The sequence below is a fragment of the Hippoglossus stenolepis genome, chromosome 2 (assembly GCF_022539355.2).
Source record: "Hippoglossus stenolepis isolate QCI-W04-F060 chromosome 2, HSTE1.2, whole genome shotgun sequence".
Classification (NCBI taxonomy): domain Eukaryota; kingdom Metazoa; phylum Chordata; class Actinopteri; order Pleuronectiformes; family Pleuronectidae; genus Hippoglossus; species Hippoglossus stenolepis.
The window spans coordinates 21948867-21975091 of NC_061484.1; the positions used below are offsets into that span (position 1 = coordinate 21948867).

Genomic DNA, 26225 nt, shown 5'->3' on the forward strand with positions numbered 1-26225 from the left:
CATCCGCTGTGCAGCTCTTTATCCGTCTCTGCCTCGCTTGTCTCTTTCCCTTTTATTTTATTTTTACTGTGTAACTCAAGATTCTCAGAAGGACTTCAGTGCTTTGTTTTTACGTAATGCCTCAGTTCAACATGACAATGACACCCTATTTAAGTGGTGTGCATATAGATACTTTTACTGTAGAATTCTATACTTTACAATGCTGCCTTTATACGCTGAATCTGACCATTTCAAGTGAATGAGAGACACTGTAAAATAAATACTGCACCACAGCAGTTCCAAAGAAAGAGTCTTCCATCATTTTATCATGTGGCACAATCCTTTGGTTGCAGTAGCTCCAAGAAACAGATCTACATTCACAGTACTTTGTTTGTCAAGGACACACATAATTCTATCATTGCTTACGCCTCGGAACATAAACTCTGCTCGAGCATTTTTGTAATCTTAAGTGAGGATTTCGGGGATTTGTTGCATGTATACTGTGTCATGCGTTTGCAAGGTGATGTTATGCCGTCATTCAAAACTTTCCGCTTGCTTTGCATGTCCTTTCTCACAGTCACACCCGCTGTAATGTCACTTTATAGGGGCGAGAAACATTAGCAAACTAAATTAGCCGTTGCATTGTAGGGAAATGGATCAGTATCATGGTTAGAAACAGGCAAAAACTAAACTGACAAGAATATTTTCCACCACAATCTCAAGTTAAACTAGCTCATAATTTGATCGTAGTGATATAAAACAGAAATGATGAAATTATTATGTTGTCTGATATTTATTGGCCTCTACAACCGTCATACGCACTTTCAATGTTGAATGAAATGCTTATCGAGCACCGAAACAAAGGAACAAGGGAATTCTTTATTCTTTGTCATTATTCCGCCTCAATAACTAGGTCAACACACCTGTGGAGGTGTGGTGACAGTGTCAACACAACTTCATAAAACTGATAAACATGAATCTCCTCTTGGCACGCTTGTGTCTGTGGAGAGCCTAACCTGATTTGCATACACTGCAGGGTTAACAGACGCTGGCGGCAGCTCCACGCTCTGCGAGGACAGATCAGATCAATTACCCGATCCATCGATAAGTTGCGAGCAGGAGCCACCCGGCACTGCACTGGCTGTGTGGATTAGCTGAATATATTCTCTTTTAATCAGAGCCACCCCGCGACCTTTCATCAATGCCATCTTCCCCCTAACCAATGAGGTGTGAAGAAAGACGAGTTGACAGGTTTGAATGTCCTTCAGTGTCTGTCCTGTATCATTACCCATCTCAAAATAGATCGAAGCCATCTAAAAAAAGAAATCTGTTGTCATGAACAGTGGAGTTCTGAGCCCTCGGACCAAGAGACGCTTAGTTCTCGGTTTTACTGTAATTTTGTGTGAACATTTATTTTCCATGTTTCTTCCAAATAAAATCATTGTTTAAGACACAAATATTATAACAGCTTTGTAGTCATTTTAGGTACAACCTCACAAAAGTTATAGGTTTAGCCCGTTTAGTGCAGATATATAAAATCAGGATTTATAATTACTTAACATTATAGTGATATTATTCAGGGGTGCACAGTTTAGTTGTGTACTGTACTCACCTCTATCTAAAATACAGTAAATAGACAAGTGAAAGATCAACATGTACACAAAGCAGCTATGGTTGCGCACAAGAGTGGACGCATGTGTGTGTAGTGTGTGCACCCCAAAGGGAACCGAAAAGCCAAAAGGAAGCCAACTGAGGGGGAATAACTAAATCACGCAGCCCACAGATGTTTGTTAAATACCACGAGACAGAAAAGACGGGACAGAAACTGTTGTGTGGACGTAGTATTTGTGAAATTCTGTCTGACCACTCTTGAGCATACATCAGACAAACGAGGATCTAAACCTTTGAAATCCGTGTCGGTCTGCGTGTTGATGTAAACTAGGCAGCAGGAGGACTGTAAGCTTTACACAAACACCACAATGAAACGTTTGGCACGGATGTCGAGGAGACAAGTTTACCGTGATGCAGCTCAATAGAAGATAAGAGGTTTACCAACAGAAATAAAAATGATTCGAATATGTTCGACGCAAACTGCTCTACATTTCACAAAGGTGACGATCTGTACAGAAACCAGTGGTTTATCTTCACAAGTGTTTGTGCCTTTGAATATTCCTGCAAACAGCTGTCAGTCCTCATAAAAAAGCTCCTTCATAGTGAGCTTGGACCATAAAGTGAATATTTATTCGCATCTATTACCAGCAGGACGGTGCGTCATGATGAGAGAGCACATACAGCAGCTTGTACAGCGGCCGGGCCTCCGGGCTACAGCTCTGCTGAGACCACTGTCTCTCCCATTGCGTCGGCACATGTGACACGCTCTCATTTTCAACCCCATTAATCTGTCGCGGGGTGGGGGGTGGGGTGTGGGGGTGGGCAGGGGGTCGCGTGTGAAATGTGATGCAGTAGACTGAGCATTTGACTCAGCGTTTTTCTGTTGCATTTCACCTATAGGGAGTGCGTAAATTGTGTGGGCATCGCCAGGTGAAGAAGTGAAGATGCACCTCCTTCCTCACACTTACAGCACCGCCGATGAACTGGGGCACAGCCGATTTAAGTCCTCTGAGATTTTTAGTAGAAGATTGCAGAGATATTGCACAATAATTATAATTTAACAACTGTAGCCTCCTACGATTAAACTAAAGCAATTCTGCTGCACAATGGCCAGTGAGGACTTGTTTGGAAAGTGTTGTAGACATTTCTAAAGAGAACAATTTTAATCAATAAATTAGGAACAATGTTAACTTAACCTCTGAAAGGTAAATGTGGCAAACGTCACCTGTAAATAGAAGCTAAAGTAACCAGGTCACTTTCAAAGGGTTCAGTTATATCAGTAAGTATGTGAGTATTTATACCCAAAGAAGTAAGACTGTAGATGCCAAAACCTTCCAAGTAGAGACACTTACTCAAGGACCAGTCTTAAATTGTGGCTGCTTCCTGGCTGGTCAGAACCAAAACACTGATTAGCTCTTTGGCAAACACACAAAAGCAAAGTCCATCCCATCCAATGCCACAATCTCTTAGCAGATCACTAGTGCAACTGCTAATTCAAGGTCAATTTTCTTCACACAAAATCCACTTTCTCAAATATTCCTGAAGCTTTTGACGTTACGGTCTTTTTCCGTGATTCTTTTAAAGGTTTAATCCCACTCTCTCTAAGAATTGTGTGACTAGAAGCTTGCAGTGTGCAGCCCTCTAAAATACATGAATCAATCACGATTAGTTTATTTTCAGCGACTGCTCTTCTATACTCTTAGTCTAATAGCCCCTCCAGTGTAATCACCAAAGGGAAATCCCTCTTCCAACACTCGAGAGTATTTGGCCCTTAATTCATATTGCATGAAATGAGCATGCAGCTTTGTTCACAGAGGATGGAAGAAATGCCATGTTGTCAGCAGAGCTTGTCTAATACAACCCACAGATGGGACCTTTAATAACTAATGCCACGGCCAAGAGAACAAGATGACGACAAAATGGGACCTCTACGGTATATACGACGGATACTTTCAGTACGAGACACTTAGTGAACTAGTGACACGGAACATTTCAATATATGGGGCAGCGACGGCGCTGCCATCCTGCTGCACCTGCTGCACCTGCTGATACTGTAATCCTCACAGAAAGACCTATTTTAATCCCTCGACTATTACACTGAAATTATTCAATCGCGTGTTTGTAATAATGGTGGAATCAAAGGAGGAAGTTAGTTGAGGTTGGCCTCACACGATCGTACTACAATGTTTAGCATGTGTTTGTTAATGTTACCATGACGACGACGATCCAAAACACCCAGTGCGCTGCTGGTAATGCTCGTATCTGACAACAGTGGAGCCGATTATACTCTTTGACAAAAATAATAAAATTACTAGTCATGAGGCCGAAACTATGATCTGAAAGACGCTAAAACGCCATGTAGAGCTCAGAGGAACTGCAGAGTCTGCTGATAACTCCTCTTTCTCATTGCAAAGTCTTTTAGATCCATAATTAATTTTTAAAAAATACAAATTCTTGTACCTTTAAAGATGTATTTTTCGTTGTAAAACTACAGTATTACACTGACTGCTGGCCCCACATACCTATGACAGACCAGATAAAGATGTCCCAGTTAAGTCCGCGACATATCTCATGAGAATCATTTCCTGGTTAAGACTTCATCTAATGAGGTTGGTACCTGTCTGATGTCAATCAAAGATTTTCTTACTGCCAAGCATGAATTAATTATAATCTTTAAATGTGACGGGACGATGGGTGCGAATTAGCTGGGGCACTAAACGCAACACCTTACCATTGACGTTGTTAATGTTCCTGCTGTCACATATGCATCAATTATTGAGTCTAAAAATAAATAATGAACTGAATTCAGAACAATTAGAAAGTCAAACTGAAGTTTTATGTTCTATGTTGCATATTCAGCAAACAACCTCCTCAACAGGCAGATAAACAATTTTAACCATTAACGGAGTTCAAACACTGGAAATCCCTGGTAAAATGTTAACTGTTTAAAGAGATGCACTGAGGTGTAGTCATGTGTCTCATGTAATACGGACATATTACTAATGAATGGGATCTCCATGTGCATCCGTGTGGATAATAAAGTCACTGTATTCCTACGTCACCACCAAGGTGAACCAATGCAATGTGGGTTATATGCATAAGTAGGTCATCACTACCAATTAGACCCCGACTGTCAACCCATCCACTCAAGCATGTTGGCATCACACCTGAATCAGGAACTTCCTCCTGGTGAGCCAGATTATACCACGAGGCGCCCGTCCCTGAAACTTGAGCGAGTGACTGTAATTGCAGTGGAATGGAGGAAGATCTTAAGGCCCGTCAGCCACATTCCCACCAACTCAGGGGAAACGAGGTGCGGAGGGGGGGGGGTGCTTCTCCTCCTCTCAGGCTGCAAAAACCAAACTTCCCAAAACCAGGTTTAACAAAAACTAGATCTGCACTCAGCAGAGCACAGACTGCTGCCAAGGCCCGACTGTCCCCTTCAATCCAATCAAGCCGCGACAAATTGTACACACTCATAGATACCAGTTGTCTAATGGCTGATTCATTTCATCTAGTTCTTTGACTTATTCCCAAGGAAATTGGTGAAAACGTAAAAAAAGAGATTCTTCCCTGACCTATACTGCATCCTTCCACCAAATTTCGAGGTGAATCCAAACACAAAAAAACGAACGCTAGCAAAAACTATGTAATTTTAATATGCCCACTACACCGGAGTCATATACATCAACAATAAATATAAACGATAAAGATTGCGACAGTTCACAGGCCAGGACGTTGCTTCAGGTCTGTGGTTTTAATCGTGGTTGAAACATCATCATATCCATACACTTCATGGTGTCAGGCCTCAAATTGATAGAACACTGAGGGGACAATGGTGTTGGATAAGAACAACCAGGAGTTTAGTTTGCAGATTGAGACGTAGATCCGGGCTGATGTAAGTTGGCTGAGGTGTTGTACTACGACAGTGAAGCCCCCGGGGAGGAGGCCCAACCTCCAGCCATGTCTTCTCACCGCAGTTGGCACGAGATCTATCGAGGTGAATCAACCCAATTAATGCAGAAGTTAATCAGGCAGGAATCTAGGTCAGCAGGATGTAATGTTCTTGGGAGAGCAGGCTTACATTCGGCATAATGTTGAAGCAACATGTCATTACACTGACAATGTCGTGTGACCATTTATAGACCGAAGCATTAAGTTATGACATCTGGTTGATTTGAAAAGTAAGATAATTGAGGTGCTGAGAGACAATGACACATGATTAACCTTAATCTTAACCTACATTATCTTTTCTCGCCATCCTTCATTAACTAACTCTGAGATCATCTCTTCGTGTGTGGCTCGACACAACAAATGAATCGAGGTATGAATGTGCTCGTCCCCTCCTCTGCTCACAGGCTAATATTACAGCATATTGGTGCATTCGATTTTTCGATTTTCCTCCAAGGTCCGGCACAAAGCTCCTTTGTGACAGTCTACAAAATAAAAGAAGCCCCAGACTTTCTCCCTTTCCGACACAGACTGTTTGCTCGTGCATTTCCCAGAACTGCAGACAGTGCTGAGGTGATGCCACTACAGTGACCCATCAAAAGTCAGTGTCTTTCTGCTGAAACGGGCTAATTACCTCCACTGAGGAGGGTTTGTGGTCACCCCTGTTTGTTTGTTTGTTTGTTTGTTTGTCAGGTAACAGGATTACACAAAAAACAAACTTGGTGGAAGGATGCAGTAAGAACCCATTCAATTCGTAAAACGCCGACGTGTACCGTATGCAAGACTTAAGTTTTGAGCTAAGAAATAATTATTGTATATTGCTAGATTTATTTATTTGTGTTCTTTTTGTGGTTTGATTGTCAAACTGGATAGTAAAAGAAGTTCCAGGACAACATTTTATGTATGTTTTTGTATTTCACAGGATTTAACCTGAGGTTGGCCAAACAACAATAAAATAAATCATTACTTCCACACAGGATTAGAAGAACAGATATTTAAATGCACTGGAATCAGTTTAATAATCAGGAAGAGAAAAATCTCTCTTTTTTTACTTAAATCTGTAGTACCAGTCTCAGATCTGAGTACTTGACAATTTTCAATACAACAGTTGGATTTTGTTTGGTACCTAAAAAGGTTTTTCAGGAAGTCTTTGATATTTCTCACTAACACATTGTAGGTGAATGGAATTTCACTGTTGCTAATCCTCAAAAGATGCTGCCAATAGTTTTTTTTTTATAGGGCCTATAAAGAATTTTCATTGAAAACTGTTCACAATGATTGTTCAGAGCAATGGAGACATCTGTTCTACCCCTAAGCCCCACAAGTAACATTCCATCCACCTCCATTGTTAAGAAGACAGACATTTCAAAAAGCTAGACAATTGAAACCAAAACTATTTGCACGACCAGACACAACCTGAGGTAACGCAGAAACAAGTGTTTTGTGTTTGTGTTTGTGTGTGTGTGTATGTGTCAGTGTGTGTGTGAGTGTAACTTGAGAATGCTGACCCTTTCTTATCCCCCTTCAACTATGAATTTCTTGTTTCTTTTTCCAGCAAACAGAAAACATATTGCGTTTCCTGCCAAACAAGTTTACCCCTTTTGCAGCGTCAGGCAACCAGAGCGATCTCCTCCTACAGGTTCGGTGCGATATACAGTGATGGTGTCTTTTTTCTTTCGACTCGCCACTTGATCCTTGGGGGCCTCCTTTTACCTGCTGGGTCAGTGTGTCACGGGCTGCCACGGAGCTACATACATGATTTGTGTGCTTGTAGAAGCCATATCCTAAATCACAGGGATTCCATAGGAACGTGTTTTATGGATTTGACTGACTGCTTGACAAAGATCATTTATTTTCTCCCCACAGCATCCAGAGCCGAGGAGACACCTAGTGAACACGCTTTCTCTAGATCAGTGACATAGTTGCCCAAAAAGTTACTATACATATTATTTATTACAACATTTTAAAAGCTAAAAGATGAGTGATGTATATTTCTGGGATATGTACTTATTGTATATGTAATGTAGTGTCAGACACATGTGACATTACACATTAATATGGACAATTTTACCCACAGTGTGTACGTTGGAACATATAATCAGAGTTTTAGTGCTTCAAATACTATTGAATCGAGTGTTCTTTTAAAGGCATACCCAATTTAGATGAACCTATCTTATAATTGGACCGAATAATTAAACACGGCAGCAGAGCAAATAGATGCATTTACTGAAAAAAGGGACATCGCGGAAATAATAATTATGAGAGTCAGTGCGTTAAAAGGCTCCAAACCGTTTAGAAAACCTATAAAGAGTTCAGACTTCATAGTTGTTCCATTCGCGACACGGCTCATTTCTCACTGTTTACTCCGCTGTTTGGTCACTTGTGCCACGAATTAAGTTAAAAACGTTAAGTTATTGAAGTTTAAAGTCACTGTGGGCGGCAGCAATTTTCTGAATCGCAGGCTCAGTGTTGCATGGATTTGCAGTGTGTGTGTGTGTGTGTGTGTTTGTTATGTAAAAGGGTCCAGAGTGACACACAAACACACACCCTTCATTTCAGTTGAGCCAAATATGTATGACCTACTTCGGGGGAACCTTTCAAGCAGAAAAAAATTTACATTTCTTTTCCAAGTGTCTTCCTTTATGGCGTCCGTTTCCACGGAGGCATTGACAAGACAAACAGTGGGTTTTTAAATGTAAGCACTTTGGCATGAATACTTTGGCAAACTCTAATTAAACATGAAGGATAGAGCCGTGCCTTGTTTGCTCGGTCAAATGTATCAGGATACCGGAGGAAAACAATCACGAGCCGGGTGTGTGGATGGAGATACAGTACTTTCTCTCTGCATCCTCTCCACCAAAACTGAAATATAGATCTTGTTGCTTTTTATAGCTCTGAATGAATAATATCCACCCAATGAATTAGACATCCGCCTGTGTTTAGCCCAACAAACAATCCTTTTTTGAATTTATGACAGTGGAAATAGGCTCTTATGACTAGTTAATCTTTGTAATTTGTGATTTAATGTGCACATGTTTCCGTGTAATCACTCTACTGTATATTATTGATCCCGGCGTGCTGCTGTATCCTCTCGGATGACGGTGCGTTTCATTCGGGTTCTCCTCGGCACAAAAAGCGACCAACGAGCATCATGACTCATGGGATCTTTTCGAACCACTTGTGTGAGATGTTCAAGACTTCTTGCCTGTTAGGTAAACAGAGTAGTCCGTCCACAAAAGACCGCCATTCAGCTACAGTACCTCACAAAGCAGCACGCTATAAAAAATCAGGGCATTCATCGCCACAAAGAAGCATCCACTATGCTTTGTTGCAGCTCTGGTATTCAGTTTCCGCCTCCTTTATGCAGTTTGGTAATGACCTCAACAACAGAAGGGAATGTCAGCGGTAGGTAATTGAGAGTAGATCTCCAACTCCAGGCGCGGCCTAGCGGAAATCTGGCCCTCTGTCACCAGACTGTGTTTCAGGAAGAGGTTCAAATGAGGACAAGACAAGCATTCAGATCCCAGGAGCCCCGGCCAGCAGTAACCACACTTTTATTGGGGTGTCAAGTCTGGCCTAGAATGTGTGCTGTTGTTGTTGTTGGCGGCCATGGCGGAGGTGTTGTGCGCTTGTGCACACGCGTGTGTGTGTGTGTGTGTGTGTGTGTGTGTGTGTGCGTGCACGGCTCTGCGTGGGAGAGGCAGAGTGGAGACTTTTGCAGGGTTTCTCCTCCTGTGCAACAAAAGCATCCGATCGTTGTGCCACGCTGTATCATCCTGGTTCTTTTAAAAAGATTACAGCCACTGCAGGCGGTTTTGCTCCTACGCTCTCGTAGCACAAGGTAAAACAAACGTCCATTCATGTGCCCACATGGCTTTACCTTTTAACATCACGTTACTGGACATTTAGATCAGATCTTTTTAATTTCCTCCTGCTCTGTATTTAAAATGTTTTTATTGCTGCATTATTATTTCATATTGCTTTCTCGGAAATGTAACATCTCAGGAATGCCTTGGGGGAATTTCTTCAAATGTATTCTGGTGTATGTATATAAGTACGCTCAAGGTTTGTATTTGTAAACTATTTGAGGAATAATATGTAGTTTTTAGATTTATTCTGTTGGAACCGTGGAAATGTTTCTGTATTTTAGTAACTATATCTGTAAACAGTGTTTGTGTAATTCCTTTCACAGCCAGAAGGGGGATACTCAAGTTCCGCAGCTCAGGTTGTTTATCTTTCATTATAATCGCGTCTTCCCGACACCTCATATATGAATAGTTGGACACTCAGAATCAAAACCGATCATGCACAGCAGGAAGGATTATTGTTAGCTTTTCCGAGAGGACAGCTAGCATAGCCACTGCACAATATCTATCTTCTCGCGAGTAGATAACGTTAATTCTTTATCTCTGACAGATGAATAATGAAAAATATTTACATAGATTCGAAAGTTCTAATTCTGGGGAAGCATGAAGGCAGTCCAAATCAGGTCACTAAGAAAACTAAACTCACGTGGGAAAACTGAACAATTCCAAACAGTGTGATTTTATCCAATGAATTTTTTTTGTATGTACATATCCAGGCTTCATCTTTTGCTGCTGTGGCAGAAACAGAGAGGGTCAGGTAGAGATATCTGTAGCTAAGACCTAGAAGAGGAAGAGGAGGAGGACTGCAGCCAACACGCTGCTGTGGGAGAGCCAGGTCGGGCAGAAGCAACAGCTGAGATTGACAGCAAACACAAGATATAGGGCTGTATATATTATTCAGTTACTGGCTACAAGGATCTTATTCTGCGGGAGACACTGGACATGGATGTGAACTACAACTTGACAGGTGGGAAGACGTGTAGTAATTCTAGAATCTCTTTCTCGTGAAAGGTAAGAAAAACAAATAACAAGCACCACGATTATCAACCAATTAATGTCGATTTGTCAGCCATGCAGCCAAAGCCAGCAAAAAAATCTAAAAATCTAATCACAATGGAGCCTCGAAACTAAGCTACAACTCAATCTACTGAAAATCAAGCTCTAAACACTTAACGGTTTACTAACTCCCTGTAACCAACATTTGGAGGATGTTTCCCCCGTTTAGCCTCATGCAGCCAACGAGCCTGGAAACCTCCTCTCGATAAATGCTCCTCTTTACAGGTTTTTTTACTTTGCAGTCAAAATATAAAATGCCTCACAAAGAGCTTTCATCTTCATTTTTTGTTTTTTTTGTTTTAGGAAGTAAGATTTCACTCTTGCTTCTCAAACCTTGAATCCTCTTCTCCGCTCTTGCTTTACATGGCCTCTGATCCGCCCACACCAACAAGTGATGGGCTGCCCAGAAGATAAAAAGAACTGGAATCTCACGGGCTGTGTTAATATTATTTTCATTTTCCATTCAGGTGTTTTATTCATTTAGATTTTTTTTCCAGTAGACATTAGTTGTCATATTCTGCTATGAATATTTATTCATACCAATTCACAAAATAGGGGAAATATTGAGAAAGATATCAGAATAATTTCAATTATGTCGATTTTTAAGAGGGGAGGTTGGTTTAGAACAAAATGTCTCAGTTGTCATACTAGTTGTATCTCACTGATTTGTATTGTTGAATTATTCTTAATTATGAGTTTAATGTCATGCACTACTTTTTTCTTTGTTTTATAATAATGTATTTGCAGTTTTTAACTTCATATAAATGCCATCTTAAACTCAAATAATCACTATTATTCACTCACTCTTATCCCACTTTTTACTAATTGGGTTTTATTTCCATTTTAATTTCCATACATTTTCTACAACGATTTCTATGTATATTCTATGTCTTCATATCTTAAATGTAAATGTATTTTTCCAAAGCAGTTTGAGCTGCATGGATGGTGCTGCATAAAGTTGAGACCCCCATACATAGACTCCAAAGTGGAGTACTCCACAGTACATCTCAGTATATTTCAGTGCACATGAAATATGCATAACCTGAAAAATATTCAACTTTGATACAGTTATTGAATCTAGGACAAGGGTACAATTTTATTACCTGTCTTTATATTGACCTTTTTCATCCCAATTAAAACGTTCTAATGTCACACAATCGTACAGGAGAGGTTCTCTGATGTTATGTGCTGTGCTATACACTTATACACTTTAGTGCAATTGTTTGCTGAGAAAAACCTTTCCCAGCATCCTTCACTGGCCGATCAATTATCTTTCAGTGGAAAACATGATGTATTCATTCTAAAACGGCCTGACAGTTTGGATTTATGATCAAAACATCTTATTAAAAGCAAAGTGATGGTGAAATTATCGACGTAATATGTGTTTTCTAATGAAAGTCAATTCTAATTTCTTTGTGAATGTCACTACAAAATCTGACATGATGGCTCCCTGAATATTTTTTACACTAATGGTAGAAAACACAAACCTGCAAGTTTGTATCAGCATTCGAGCTGAAGTTAAAAAACTAAGCAGAATTAAATAATTGTATTCTTCATTGGATTTTTACAGTCAATTAAATACTTGACCGTGCACAGGAGAACGCACCAATTAATGCATAGACAGAGGAGACACACAACCATTCCCCAACACCTTCACCTGTAACATCCTTTTTAACAACCCAGACAAGCAGCTGCCCGCCTCATACAGTCAGGAGCCCATAATGCACCAGGAGCCCCTGTGCATGCCTGGTGTTGGGATTTAATTGGATATTAGTATCCAGCAGTGTCTGAATTAATCAAATCATTTCCATCCATTAATTTAGTGGAGGAACATACAATTACAGCCTTATTAGTGTGCTCTCAGGAGTATGCCTTTTCATCCCTCTGCAGAACATTGAGAGTTGGCCAGAGTCCAGTGCAAAAGCCTTCTCCCCGCTTAAATCTGGTGCTTCCTCATGAGTCGACGGCAATTCTGTCCATCTATAGAAACTGGCTGCAGGTTTAAAGCGAGGAAAATGCTCGTCTATAGGAATATATTACTTTTGCGCTGGCTATAGGAAAGGTTCACATTTTTAATGAGACCGTACCTAAATGAAAAAACTACATCGTTGGCTTCTAGTATTTGTTAGATTATGAAATTAAGAGGTCAGAGGACTGAAAAGTTTTAGATTAATTCTATTTGGTGAAACAGTACTTTGAAAACCAGCAGAAAAAATGCCCTAAATAGGATGAAAAGAGATTTGGAGGTTTAGGCAGAAAGCAAATATAATCCAGCTCACTAATGTAGGTCATTTTATAATAATATCCACATTTATATATTTCATACAAATTAGATTTCTTCTATGAGGGACTTACAGTGTCAAGATATCAAATATAGGCATTCAACTTTTTTGTTTTGAAAATAAAACAAGACTGACTTTTACAGTGCACCATCCTGGCCGCCTGGTTTAAATAAACAATAAGGTCAAATAAATAAACAGCGCAATTCTGGTTGGAACGACTCTTTATTTTTACTTCTTTTTCCTTTCTTGTAAATCAGAGTCAAAACGGTTTTGCACAAAATAATCCAGACTGCTCAGATGAGCAGCCACTTTTAATTAAAACCATTTACAGAGGAAACCAAAGTGAAAGGGAAAAAAGGAGCCATGGGATTTTACTCTCTGTCATCCAAGGCTCCAGTGGATCAAAGAGTTTTTGGTTGTGCTTTTTAATGGTTTTGGTTACGTAATTCTTTTCTTTTTTTTGCACATGAGATATTGGGCCAGGGCACCGTGCAGTTGGCCCAAAGCTCGACACGATCAAAGATCTCCTGCAGGGCACTTTCAGATTTCAGGCAGGATACAATAAGTTTATGTTTATGTCTAAGTATAGCTGTCAATCAATACAATAGTACAGGTGTAACTGGACACTCTAAGTGGGCAGCAACCTCTACAAAAATGTTACATTCCTACATTCGAGCTAAGACATCCCTGCATGTCTACATCTGTGTGTGTGTGTGGATTAATTGTATGTACTGTATGTATTTATATGTGTGTTTGTGCCTGTCTGCTGCTCTGCCAGCCTGGCTGCCTGCCATGTGGCCCATCTCTTACTGTCATCCTGTCTGACATTAGGGCTAAGCTGGATCTCATTAGGACCAAGGTGGCAGTGATCCCGTCAACATCGCTTTGGCTCCTGCCATATGGGTCGCCTCCAAGGTAACGGGCTGTATCAGTCTCCTCAGAGCTGCAAGCCTTGTTATAGCACACACATGCACACACACACATGCACACACACAGTATCTACTGTCTAGAAGAGTGTGTACCGTACACATAAACCTAAAATTAATATGTCAAATGCAGAAGACACAATAAATGACTGATGATAAGATAATTAGGTCAAATCTGGGTGAGATTCAGAAGAAGAAAAATACACAGATTGGCTCAAGAACATGTTTAGATTGACTGAAACACCATGAGGACGGTTGTCTTTTGCTTTGCATTTTTGTGCTACAGTAAATAAGCTGTCAGTTGATGAGCTGTGTGAATATGCCCTTTTTCCCCACAACCTTCCTCCGAACATTTCCCCGCTGTCTGACACAGCTGAGCTGAAGAAATCACTGTCAGAGCAAAGTTGGTTTCTACAAATTCAATCAGGAAAACTTTTTTATCTAATAAATCTCCATTTTAAGATGCTGCGCAACATCACTGCCCAAACTCAGTCTGGACTTGTCATGGTCGAGACACAGTCAAACGTAGAACCAATGTCCCGCCAATGTCAAATATAGTGCTGTACAGTACTTCTTTTACAGCGAGCGTCTGACTCTTATCAAAGCCGAGTAAGCAGGGAGTCATTTATGACTTTGTTTAGTGCTTCTTTGCTCCAGCTCATAAAAGCTGCGAATTTATGACGTCCCATGCATAAATAGATGATAGCAATGTATTTCAGAAGAACCCCAATAGACAGCCGCTGTTATTTAAAAACATAAATATCACATCACACCCAAATTACAGGACCACAAACCTTTCTTTTGATTTACTGTAAACAAGCAGCAGCGTCTCCCACTGTTGGGTGAATACAGTGCACACACACACACACGCACACACACACACACACTGGCGCACACGTATCTTCAGATCATGGCTTTGATATTCAGCGTTATTAATCACGCTGACAATAATTCAACTTCACATGCAACTAGGACACCGGAATACATTAGAAGCACAACAACTGTGTCAAAGTTGCACTTCGCCAGATTGGCGGCTATTATAGATTTTTCTCCCTTTTGGCCTGTTTGTTTTGTTTCAGGCCCCCCCCCCTCACGAAAAGCAACTGTTTATTCAATCAGTTTGGCAACAAAAGCATGTGATCAATCATTCATAATTTATGTTGCTGCCAATGGCCCAGGGCCCATAAAAACAGATATTTGTGTTACACAAGGTCTTACGGGGCAATTAATTGTGTTGCTGTGCATACACACAAGGCCCTGATAAGAGGTAAACTTTGTCTCTGTGTTACAGTAGGACACAGGGCAGCGCGAGCAGAGATGATGTTGTGATCACATGCTACTACAACAATGACCTGGGCCTCGTCTTTTAATTCCTGTTCCCCCCCCAGCCAGCATCCCGCTGCCTTTCCCAAGCTCTGCTGTTGTTATTATTTAGCACTTCTCAGAGCAAACGCCCTAAATCCCTTTTGCAATATGAGTCTAACTGTAACAAACTGGCCCCTTCATTTATCCGATCCTCTGAAGAGGCAGGCTGCTGGATATTCTACAGGTACACTCACAGAGAAAAAAAAACATGCAGGAAAAGTGAAACCTGCTGCTCTTTGTGAAGCTAAGCTTGCACGCTTATCACAACTCATAAAACACATCCCCGTTTTTTAAGCAGGACATCTGGCGGAGATACACTGAGAGTCAGACTGTATAGAGACGTCTTCATTGTCCTTACCTTGACATGTTGTCTGTGATGCAGTTTTGACCTGGGTATCCTTCACCTCGCCCCGACATGCCTGGCCGAGATTTCCACGACTCCATTAACGCCGTTACGGGCGAAATTAGGCTCAACAAAGGGTTGGACTGGTCCCTCACATCATGCCGCGTGAAAGACATTGTTCCTTGGGCTCCAATCTGGTAATGGAATGAGTGTCCACCGGAATTAACTCCAACAATGGCCGATGTGGGCATGCTGTTATTTTCTTGGTAATAGCTGCCATCAGTAGGCTCCTGCTTAACCCCTTTAGACAGGACATTGTTGGAGAACACATCGGGCTCATAGTTCCCATTCATAGCGACAGGGGGTCCTAAGATACCAGAAAGACTGTATTCGTCAATGTTATTCCTCAGGGACAAATAGGTGGTCTCAGACGCGGAGAAGAGTCCAAGAGAAGGTGAGTGCTCGCCATAGGGCTGTGGATTCATACATCCCTCATTTTTGTTTGGCTCATTCTTAATCTGTGTGATAAAGGGTGTGCTGCTCACATTACATTTAGAGCTACCTAAGCACATGCTCCTGAAGTCAGTTCCTGGCTCATTCTTAATGTACTTAACCATGCCCATCTGGTCCAGGCCCACGTTGAACACCTCTCCGTCAACCATCTCGACTTTGGGGAACTCAAAGTTCTTGAAGTCTGAGTCTCTGGTCAGAGATGTTTCTTCTGGGCTGTTGGTGTCGTTCTGTACCAAACCCAGTCCACCAGCAGGACTGGACACGGGAAACCCACCGGAGGAGGGGTTCTGTGGGCTGCCGACAGCCATAGTGCTCCCGCTGGCTGGACTGGAGATGGAAGGCCGTGCTGTGTTGCAGTTGTTGGCAGTGCTGGTGCAGCTGCCACCTGTGGGGCTCGAGACGGACGACCGTATGTTACACGTAGTGCTGCAGGACGGAGGCGATCTCACACTGCTCATACTCTGAGGGCTGGACATGGGAGACCTCATGACATTAAGTGGGCTGGTGAGTGGTGGTGAGCCCACAGTGGTGGACTCTACTGGGCTACATGTGGCTGAATTCCTGCGCTTGATGTTGGCCAGCGTTGCAGCACAAGACGTCTGGCTGACAGGACTACCGACGGATGAACACGCTGCTCCAAAGCACGTAGGAGGACTGGTGGTTGATGACACCATGTTGTTGCTGCCCCCCGGGCTGGAGATGGAGCCGGGGGTCTGGGGGCTGCAGGACAGAGATGAGACCAGCATGGACGCTGAGCTAACAGGAGTCCCAGTGTTGCACTCTCTGGGAGTGGCGTTGGACTGCTGAAAACCAAATGGCTTTATCTTGGGGCTCTTAGTGGTCCCACTCTGGGTCTCATCCAGAGGCCGTCCACACACTGGGTACATCTTCCCAGGGCTGGTACTGCCCCCATGCTGACTGAAAGCAAAGTCTGCCTCCCTGGCAGCATTCATATACAGACCCATGGACTCAGCCACAGTCTTGGAAAGCTCCTTGGAGTCCATTTCCTGCTTATGAGCGTGGAGAGAGTTGTTGAAGTGTGGGAGAACAAATGGCTGGTTCTGGCCGAGCCGAAGCATTGGCTGCTCCTGCTTCTTTGTGTTGTTGTCTTTGCAGTCGGTGGCTGCACCTCCAGCCGGGCAGCTGACATTGACTATGTCCATCAGGATATCAGTGCTGGTCAGACTCAAATCTTCTGTGCTGCAGCAGTACTCCATGGTGCCGGGGACATGAGACCATCTGTTCTCTGTGTCGCTTCCATCAAAGAAACTTTGGTATCTTTTGGTCTCCATTGCTGGCTCATTGATTCACCTGGTAAAATAAGGCAGGTGAAAAAAAAAGAGAAAAGAATGAGAGAAGTTCACAATACTGTTGTTTCACATTTTTTAGGGTTCAACTGCACACAACAACAGTGGATTAATGACAATAATATACATAATAAAGTTTAGTGGCAGGTGTATTTAATGTAGGCTGTTTGCCTTTAGGCAGGTCTCATGTGCACTGAAAAAGGAAAACTGTGTACAAACTTGTTAAATAACACAAATGACTCAAGTTCTTGTTGTTTAAATTGAAGTTAAAGTTAAATTAAGTTTTATTACATTATGTTAACACAATTCACAAGTTCAAAAGAAAACTATTTGCGTGTTACCAATTGAAGTATTTCACATTGGTAAACATTCTTTTCAGAGTATGATTAAATTATATGATCGGGAAGATAAAAATCTATTTTTAAAACGACAGCGTGAATTGAGCGTTTCAACTTCACGGGCAAAGCTTCAATGCAAAAACTTCTGAATGAAATGTCGCAGGAAGAAAAGGCAGAGTGAAGAAGTAGAAATATTTCTTTTGACCATATTTTTTAAATGATCTGGATAATCAGATGACTTACCTTTTAAGAATACAAGACAAAAAAAACTGACACCAGAATGTTAAATTAGTAGTTCTCTTAAAAAGTCCAGTACAGTATCTCCTCTCTCTCTCTCAAAGTAAAGCTGCTGCTCCTTGCTCCACAGGGGACGTACAGTGACAACTTGAGGGGAAAACGCATCGTAAGAGTTAATGGATCTGCGTGACGTCGACTTTTTTTTTTTCTTTTTTGTTTTGTTGTTGCGTTAACTTCCCACCTCCGCCGCGCTCCCATTGGCCGGCCGAGCCAGAAATCCAGCAGGCTCCACCAGGCCACGCGTGGATTGGTCGGACAGCTGTCGCTCAATAGTTATTGCTCTTGCAGCCACAACGTAGCTGCGACATAAGTTGAAATATTGTTTTAGCGGCTGGAGCAGCCCCCGGCATGTGCAGGGGCGATAAAACATATACACACCCGCTAATTATCACAGTTGACAGAAGCAATTGTGGCGATGAGGCGTCTTCTTCAGATCACGTCCCACTGTTTGTGTTGTTTTTTTTTTCTCCTCCCGAGACATCTGCGTTAAAGTTACGCACTGTCAAATATCACACAGGCCTGTATACGTGCACACGCTTCAATATAACATGATGGTATATGAAAACCTCGGTTCCTCCTGCGCTCCGGCCGTGATTGCCCTGCCTCCGTCTGGACACCTCTCCGCATCTCTCTCCATTTTGCGTTTGCGCAGAATATAAAAACTAAAAAAAAAAAAAACAGCTATAACGCTGCAGTTTGGAAGTATTTTTTTCTGGCTGCAAATCAAAGCATTTGCGGTTTTGTGACCAGTGGGGGGGGAACACACACGATTTAAGTGGTGTTTTGTTTAAAGAAACTGGCCGCACTGGATCTCTCCGCACATCACAGGTGCGCAGACAAATGTAGATCTCACCGTTTGTTTTGTTTTTTTAAATAAAACTGTCGTGCGTATTTATTGTTTGTGCGTAACCCGGTGTGCACAAAGTTTGACCGTGGAGCCGATCCCGGTTGAAAGTTATCGCGTTTCTCTTCCGCCGCAAATAGACACGGAGGAGGATGCAAAGTACCGAGCTCCGGGACCGTGCGCTGAGGAGTTTCGCGTATAAAGACGCGCAGTTTGGGCACACATGGCGCTTCCTTACCTTTAATAGCGACATTCAGAGTTGTCAGGTGGGGGTGTGTGTTGCTGGGCAGCGGTATTCCAGACAAGGAGAGAAGGAGGAAAAAGCACGCAGAGCCCCAAAAAAAAAATTATTACAAAAAAAAAAAAAAAAGTCAGTGGATGTCAGGAGGGAGACACACGCGTCAGTCTAATTCATAGTTTTCAGTTTGACAGCTCGGGGAGGAGGAAGAGGAGGAAGAGGAGGAGGAGGCGAAGTCTTAGCTGCGTATTATCACCGGTGTAATCCTCGGCAGCGCAGCCGCTGCTCCTGACAGGACGAGCAGGCAGCGACGGGCTCGGACGACAGCGGCGGATCATCTCACATTATGGCCGCAGGATTCTGCACAGCGCGCGGCTCTCCGGGATTATCACTGTCCGCGGGGCGGGCGGGCGGGCGGGGGGAGGGGGGGAAATACAAAAATGAAACACACACAAAAAAGTGCTGATTTTGAAAAACGGAAAAAGAAAAAAGAAAGAGACGCAGGAGTCAGGGCGACGTCATCGTGTGCACATGGACCCCTTCTTCTTCTTCTTCTTCTTCTTCTCACTGCAACGAGTGCAACACAAACTCCCAGGAAGGGGGCGGGGGAGGAGGTAGAGGCAGAGGGAGGGGCTCAGGGCGCAGGTACAGTCTGGAAATAGGGCACGAAAATAAAATAAATAAATAAAAAAGTCTCAGACTCTGCTCGGCCTCTGAATAAAACATCTTCTGCAACTTTCTCCTGCGAATATCTCACTTGGTTTCCCTTTCTGACAAGCTCTCCTGCATGCGGGGCACGTGCACACGTCGTCCCCCTTGCAAGTTGCATAAGGGTGTGTGTGTGTGTGTGTGTGTGCGTGTGTGTGCGTGTGTCTGTGTGAAGGGATGGGGGGGGGGATCGTATCTTTACAACTAACAACACGCAGGATCGTGTAGACCCCTGAAAACACCGTGAGATCAACCAGGATGGTGCCCTGCCACTGTAACGTCTGCCTCCACCAGGTGGAGCAATATTTCTACTGCCATTCCCAAAAAGTAAATGTATTGAGAGGAGATGTCACTTTAGTTCATGTCAAACTAAGATAAACTACTTCACTTCACACCACTAACAACACCACAACTGAAATAAACTAATGTCAATGAATAAATTAATATGCAAATAACTAATGTGATCAACCACCCGCATACACAATATTACTTGAAGTGGATGATGATGCTTGTATCTGTAAAGTGAAGCAAAAACACACAGGTGTTGTGAGTTGAAATGCACCACTAAAATGAATATTGTTTAAAAGTAGGCACTCAGAGCTCCGCCAAGGCCCAACAGTCCCATTCAATTCAACCAATCTGCACACATGTACAGATATCAGTTCCCTTACTACGCCTGATTTTCTTCAAGATCCGTGAATTAGTGTAAATGTCTTAAAACACTAAATATTTCAACGTTAAAGAATCCTGCATCTGCCCCCTGATCTGGGTTCGTCCTTGGATCACCCTCCACAAAACTTCATGGAAATTGCCGGCGTAGTTTTAATCTTGCTTCTGATCAAACATACAAACCAACCAACAAACAACCAGACGTATGTACACGTTTTGCTCAGAGGCTCATAGTCAAACTGGCTTCCTGTGATATCAGTGTAGCTCTGAAATAATGTTTGGATGTGAGAAAAGGACAATGTGCGCGTGTTTATCTGCGACATCGACGAAGAACGATTGTGACTCCAACATTCGGATTAAGGTGTTATTTACATTTTCCCGTCGACAGCTCACGGCGTTGATGTGAGTGTAGACTTTGGTTCTACTCCAGCGATGTCCAATAATCAGTTTAATCTGCGGAGTTGTCAGTCAGTCGAGTCACATTCTGCGGCGTTTCACGTGGCTGTGTGAGAGAGATGCAGGCAGGACTTGTGGACATCTAGAGCGGATCTCTTCATTGCTTGTCTGGGGTTTTGCGGGCCAGCCTGTAGCTAAGCGCGGCAGCAGCAGTTAGATTAGTCAAAGCCATCCAAGCAACACTGCCCACCTCCCTGATCTGCCTGCTAATCACCCATGAACGGCGACCTGCTTCGTAAAAAGCAGCCGAAATTGAGATATAACCCATGTTGCCCACCCTTACTCATGCAGCTCCCACTTGTCCGTGGCTTCCCGTCAAACACATCATGAGCAAATCTAATTTAGCTCTGCATCACAGACCTTTTCCTCAGCGACAGAGGAATTTCGCAGACTAACATCAGAGCACGGCTGATCTGAAATCAGTTATAATTGGCTGCCTCCCTGTTTAAAAAAAAAAAAATTTTGAAGTTTGCTCCATCAAATCTCGCCGGGGCTTTCCCCATCGTTCCAGTCGAATCGATGATAATCACGCTGGCCCTGAAAACATTGTACATACATGGGGGCTAAAAATAGCCATCTTTTGGACGGGAGGGATCCTTTTGGATGAGTGATCGCTATGTTTAGGAGCAGACTTCCACTCCAGTTTAGACTCATAGCAGACAACTCCAGTTGCGGATTGGGCCAACGGCATAACAGAGAGGTGCTCGCTGTGCCTCATGGGGACAAGTGAATTGGAGCATGTTAACTCCGAAACAAAACACTCGTCAACTCAGCAGAAGACCCTGTTCCCATCGTCTGTGATAATTACAGAGCTTGTTTTAATCAGATGCTTATGGTTCCAGTTTCGCAGAGTTTTTCGTAAGGAATATTCGTATATATCTAAATAATGTAATGACACCGTCGCAGTGATTTGCAGTAATTTACTTATTTCGCCCTTCTTTCTCAAAACTTACTGAAACAAATCCTGGTGGGCTGTCAGGTGGATCAGTGAGCTGTCAGAAAAATCCGTAAAGTTTTAACTGGCCTTCTCTGTGTGCCTGTTCATTCAGGGTGCAACTTGTAGCGTGCTAGCACATGCGCTTGGTTTGAGCTAACCATCCAATCAGAACAAAGTTTCAAAACCCTCAACCTCACATTGCGCTAACGTTAGCGTGAATAAATCTGCACGTCGTCAAACCTGCATGTGTTGGATAAGAATTTTCCCACTCCGGTTTATTTTGAAGTCAGATGACGTAGAAGACATGTTGTTGCTACAGTTACATTGACAACAGTTTCACCCCCATGGGGAAGATGTAGTTGTCGCAGCAGACGTACCATGAGATATTGAGGGACGTGAGGCAGTTCTATTTCTTCATCCACACATGTTGGACTGAGGGCAGACCATTGGCTGCAAATAAAGATGGACGTCCTCCCAAAATCCAGAAATGAGACTTGCAAGGTCTTGCCAACCAATTAAACTGGATCATACCTTTCCAACGCTGCATGCTAACCTTAGTAGATACTGTATCTTTGCAACATGATACATTGTACACAGCTTCGATATAAAGTCTAAACTCTCATTTCGTCACATCCTGTGGATAATAATCTTCAGCGTTTTTGAATATTTTAAACAAAGACACTTACATTTTTTGTTCCTTTAATTACCGGAGTCATTTTCAACATTTTACCACCCAAGCCATTACTCCTGGTGAAAAAAAATGCGTGCTGCATACACTACATTTGATGCCTTACCTTATATGTGGCAACTCAGAGCCCATCTGTTCAACCATCACACATCTTTTTTTCATTAAAATGCTCCCATTCGCTGCAGTAAACACTTTTTCCAGCTTTGATGATGGTCTCGTTCCCTGTGTCTGAGGGAGACTTTAGTATCTGCTGGATCTGGCACACAGACCGAATAACCTCCCATTTGGATGATGGGACTCAAGCCTATGAAGGTCAGACATGAGAATATACCGTATGCCAGTGAATTTTAAATAGGGTTGCTATGGGAACTAGCATGTTTTAAATCTGAACTCTATAGGCACGGCCAGTGTATGTGTGTTGTACAGAATAAAAAAATAACCTTGGGCTAAGTGAATAAAATGCGTGATAATTAATATTTTTGCCTGAAAACAGACAAAGACATATATTACCCACTGACAGAGATTATAGGCAGGAAAAAAATCTCTTGCTATCATGATATGATTTTCATATAAGATTGATAATCTCTCATTTCCCCCCTTGATTCATCCTGGTAACAAATTAAATCACATTTTCACAAGTTCATCCAAGTTAAGCAATTACTGCAATATCTGATATAATTGAGAATGTGTAACTGGTATAAAAGCAGTCAAACACATGGAGAGTTGAGGAGCTTTACAACCAACTTGCTACGATTTTAATTAATGCACCCGGAGGTATAATTACAGAGAACATCATTAAAGTGTGACTGTAACACAGGGTGAAAATACACGCACGCTTTAAAAGATTTCAAAAACAAAAAAAAGGCGTACTTAACTGATTCCAGATCAGGAAACAAATACAAAGAACTGTATCCTCACAGAGTTTCAGTGCATCATTTAAACGTGTGTGTAATTCAACGTTAGATAAAAAAAAAACAAAGTGCACATTATGCAAAATCTGTGTATGTGTCTCTCGTGAGACTCAGACAACGTAAACAAAGCCACCACCGAGTCCCACTTATGACACAGATTGCTGTTCACCTTAAGTTGCCCTACTACACAGACGGCACGGAGCGTTTAAATGCTGAATGATATGCATTCAGCCTGCCTCCCTGCAAAAAGTCTCTCATACTATGTGTGCACCACCTGGGGTTTGTTCCTCCCACTTAAGCAATGACGATTGAGATCATGTTGATGATTAAATAACATGTTTACCCTCAGCGTAGTCAGGAATACATATTCAGTGGGAACACGGCGTATAGGCTACAGCCTGACTTCAGATCACATTATTAACACGCGGAGAATTATCACTAAATAATGTGTTGTTCAACAAAACTGTGTCAAGTACATTATGAATTGATATTCCTGGTGTCAGCTTGCAAACATAACTCCCATCATGCAGCACCTAGATGCCAAGGTTTAAAAGCAAATGCTTGGATAGCTGTTTGAGTAGGTTCAGGTGTTGTGATGTTGCCTGCAATTGATTTTGATGTGCGGCATTTTGTACAAGTCATTTTGAAATTGTTGATAGAATACTCGCAGGTAGAGTATCTTTTGAATTATGAGTTTTGAAAAGTAGTCATAAGGGAGGTTAAGGTATAGATTAAAACTGTGAAATCATTGCAGATGTTTTAATCGAATATTGTTCGTGTAACACCATCTATGGTTTGGCATATACCTGAGGTAACAATTCCTAATCAAAGCAGTTCATTAGTTAAAAAAACAAGAAGCAATGAATTATCTTAATAAGAAATAAGTCAAAAAAATAACAAATGATATACTATCCACATACGTATAATAATGCAGTGCTCTAAAAGTGGGCCCATGCAAACTTTTATTAATACACTTATTTTAAAACACTCTTCTGCAAGTTCAACTCAAATATTATTACTTGCAGCTTTGAGCAAACACTTCTTCCAGTGCAGAGACACACAAGTTACAGTAGCAGTCGTTTCTCAACCTATACCTCGGTGTTGTTGACTTGCACAAAAGGAGTGAGGGAGGTAAAACGTGACACAAACAGAATGTCAGAGCAGTAGCCACAGAAACAGCGGAGCTCAACGTGTCACTCTGCCGGGGACGTAACGCAGCGATACAGTAGACAAGTCAGACCACACAACGGGAGGGGAGAGGATTAGAAAAAACACCTTTACTCTGATGCACTGTCTGGCTGTTTGTGTGTCATTTATAAAGGTCACCTCCTGCTCCTCTGTCTGTCGAATACAGAGCGCACACATCCGCACGTGCAACCTCGACGAGAGATAAAGTAGATTTAAGGAAAAATATATATATAAATAGTCAGAGAGGCAAAATTAATCCCATCTGAAATCTACTTCGAAGCGTCTGTGCTTCTCATATGGAAAAGCTGTGGTGTGTAACAGTGGGTCTCTAGTGCCCCTCGCTGAGGTTTGTGTGTGTGTGTGTGTGTGTGTGTGTACAGTGTTTGCACATATGGCTCTGTGCTGATAATTTGTGAAAAAATATTCTGGCCTATAAACTCTTTCTCTTTTTTCCCCCTTCTAATTTTTCCACGTGACCTTTGCTCAGACCGACTGATAACAGTGTTTACTCGATTATCAGAAGTTTCTTCATGTGTCTCTGCTTTTATTTGTTTTTTATATCCTGACCGGCAGTTACAGTACAATATATCCACGTCAGTTACATTTCAAACTCCTGACCCGCTTTTATATCCTCCTAAAGCTTTATTTTTAGATGTGTGCTCTTTCCTTGTTCCAATCTCACCTTCTATTTTAATGATTTTCTAATGTTTAATTGTATCGTATTTTTCATTTTTATTTATATTGCTGTGCTCTATTGCTTATTGCTTTTTAACTGTTTCCTATTTTTTGCCTTTAATTTTTAATTTTTTTAACTTGTGAAGCACCTTGTAACTGCAGTGAAAGGCGCTATATAAATATAGTTTATCATTATTATTATAGCATAGCTCCAACCCAGTGTAAGAACTGAAAATAAACATAATCATAATAACCTAAAGAATCTGAACTGGTTATTATCAGTATTTATATTATCCTCATGTTTGGTCTTCTATATGCACCTTTACCAAGGCAGTGGACGTAGTATAATGAACAATGCAATTGAAGGTCACAATTTACAAAGTTTATGTTTTCTTTTTTGCACTTCATCTCCTCATTTCCTGTCCCCTCACTCCTCTCTACCTTTACTGTAAAATGCCTGAAAAATACTTTTCATGGACAAAAAAAAAACAACCTCTATTTGTTAATCACCGCTTTTTTTTCTCTTGGCATTCTTTGTCTACTCTGCACTCTCTCTCTCTCTCTCTCTCTCTCTCTCTCTCTCTCTCTCTCTCTCTCTCTCTCCCTCCCATGTGCACTCAGTGACCCACCTCAGCCTGAGAGCAAATAGGAGGCCTGCTTGTTGGAGACTCGCCGGGGGCCAGGGTGCAAAAGTTGAAATGACCTGAAAGGGTTGTGTTGTACTGTACATACTCCACAGAGAGAGATCATATGGACCCACAATAGCTGAACAGCACACCTCACAGGAAAAACACGACACTTCTCCGCCCGTTCAAAAAGAACAGGGGCCCCGGGAACTATTGTATTTTGTTCGCTCTGATAAAAGATAAAAGATAAAACAGATCTCAGATGTAAAACAAGTTTCCTTTTGTGTTTTCCAAATGAACAGATCTGATGTGTTGCACTTTGAAGCCTGCGGAGGATCAAAGTTAATCTCAGCTGTGGAAAAAAAAAGGAATACGTCTTTATGAGAGGTAAACGGTATCCGGACCTGATTTTAACAAAGTGCACTGTGGTGAATCAGTCGGCCCACATCTC

General features: G+C 42.0%; 1 protein-coding gene across 4 annotated transcripts in view; it reads right to left on the minus strand.

Annotated features, from left to right (window-relative positions):
* nr3c2 (nuclear receptor subfamily 3, group C, member 2) overlaps window positions 1-19487 on the minus strand; it is a 72726-nt gene extending 53239 nt beyond the window's left edge. Inside the window, exons 1-2 of one of the 4 annotated variants that reach the window (XM_047341839.1) lie at window positions 19173-19487; window positions 15395-17203 (exon numbers count right to left, since the gene is read on the minus strand). In XM_047341839.1, coding sequence (XP_047197795.1) covers window positions 15395-17184 — 1790 coding nt within the window. In that variant the 5' untranslated portion in view covers window positions 17185-17203; window positions 19173-19487. Of the gene's footprint in view, window positions 1-15394; window positions 17204-17780; window positions 18169-18212; window positions 18664-18916 lie in introns of those variants that run through there. The other 3 variants (XM_035167917.2, XM_047341838.1, XM_047341837.1) reach the window with 3 other exon arrangements.
* Window positions 19488-26225: the final 6738 nt, after the last annotated feature.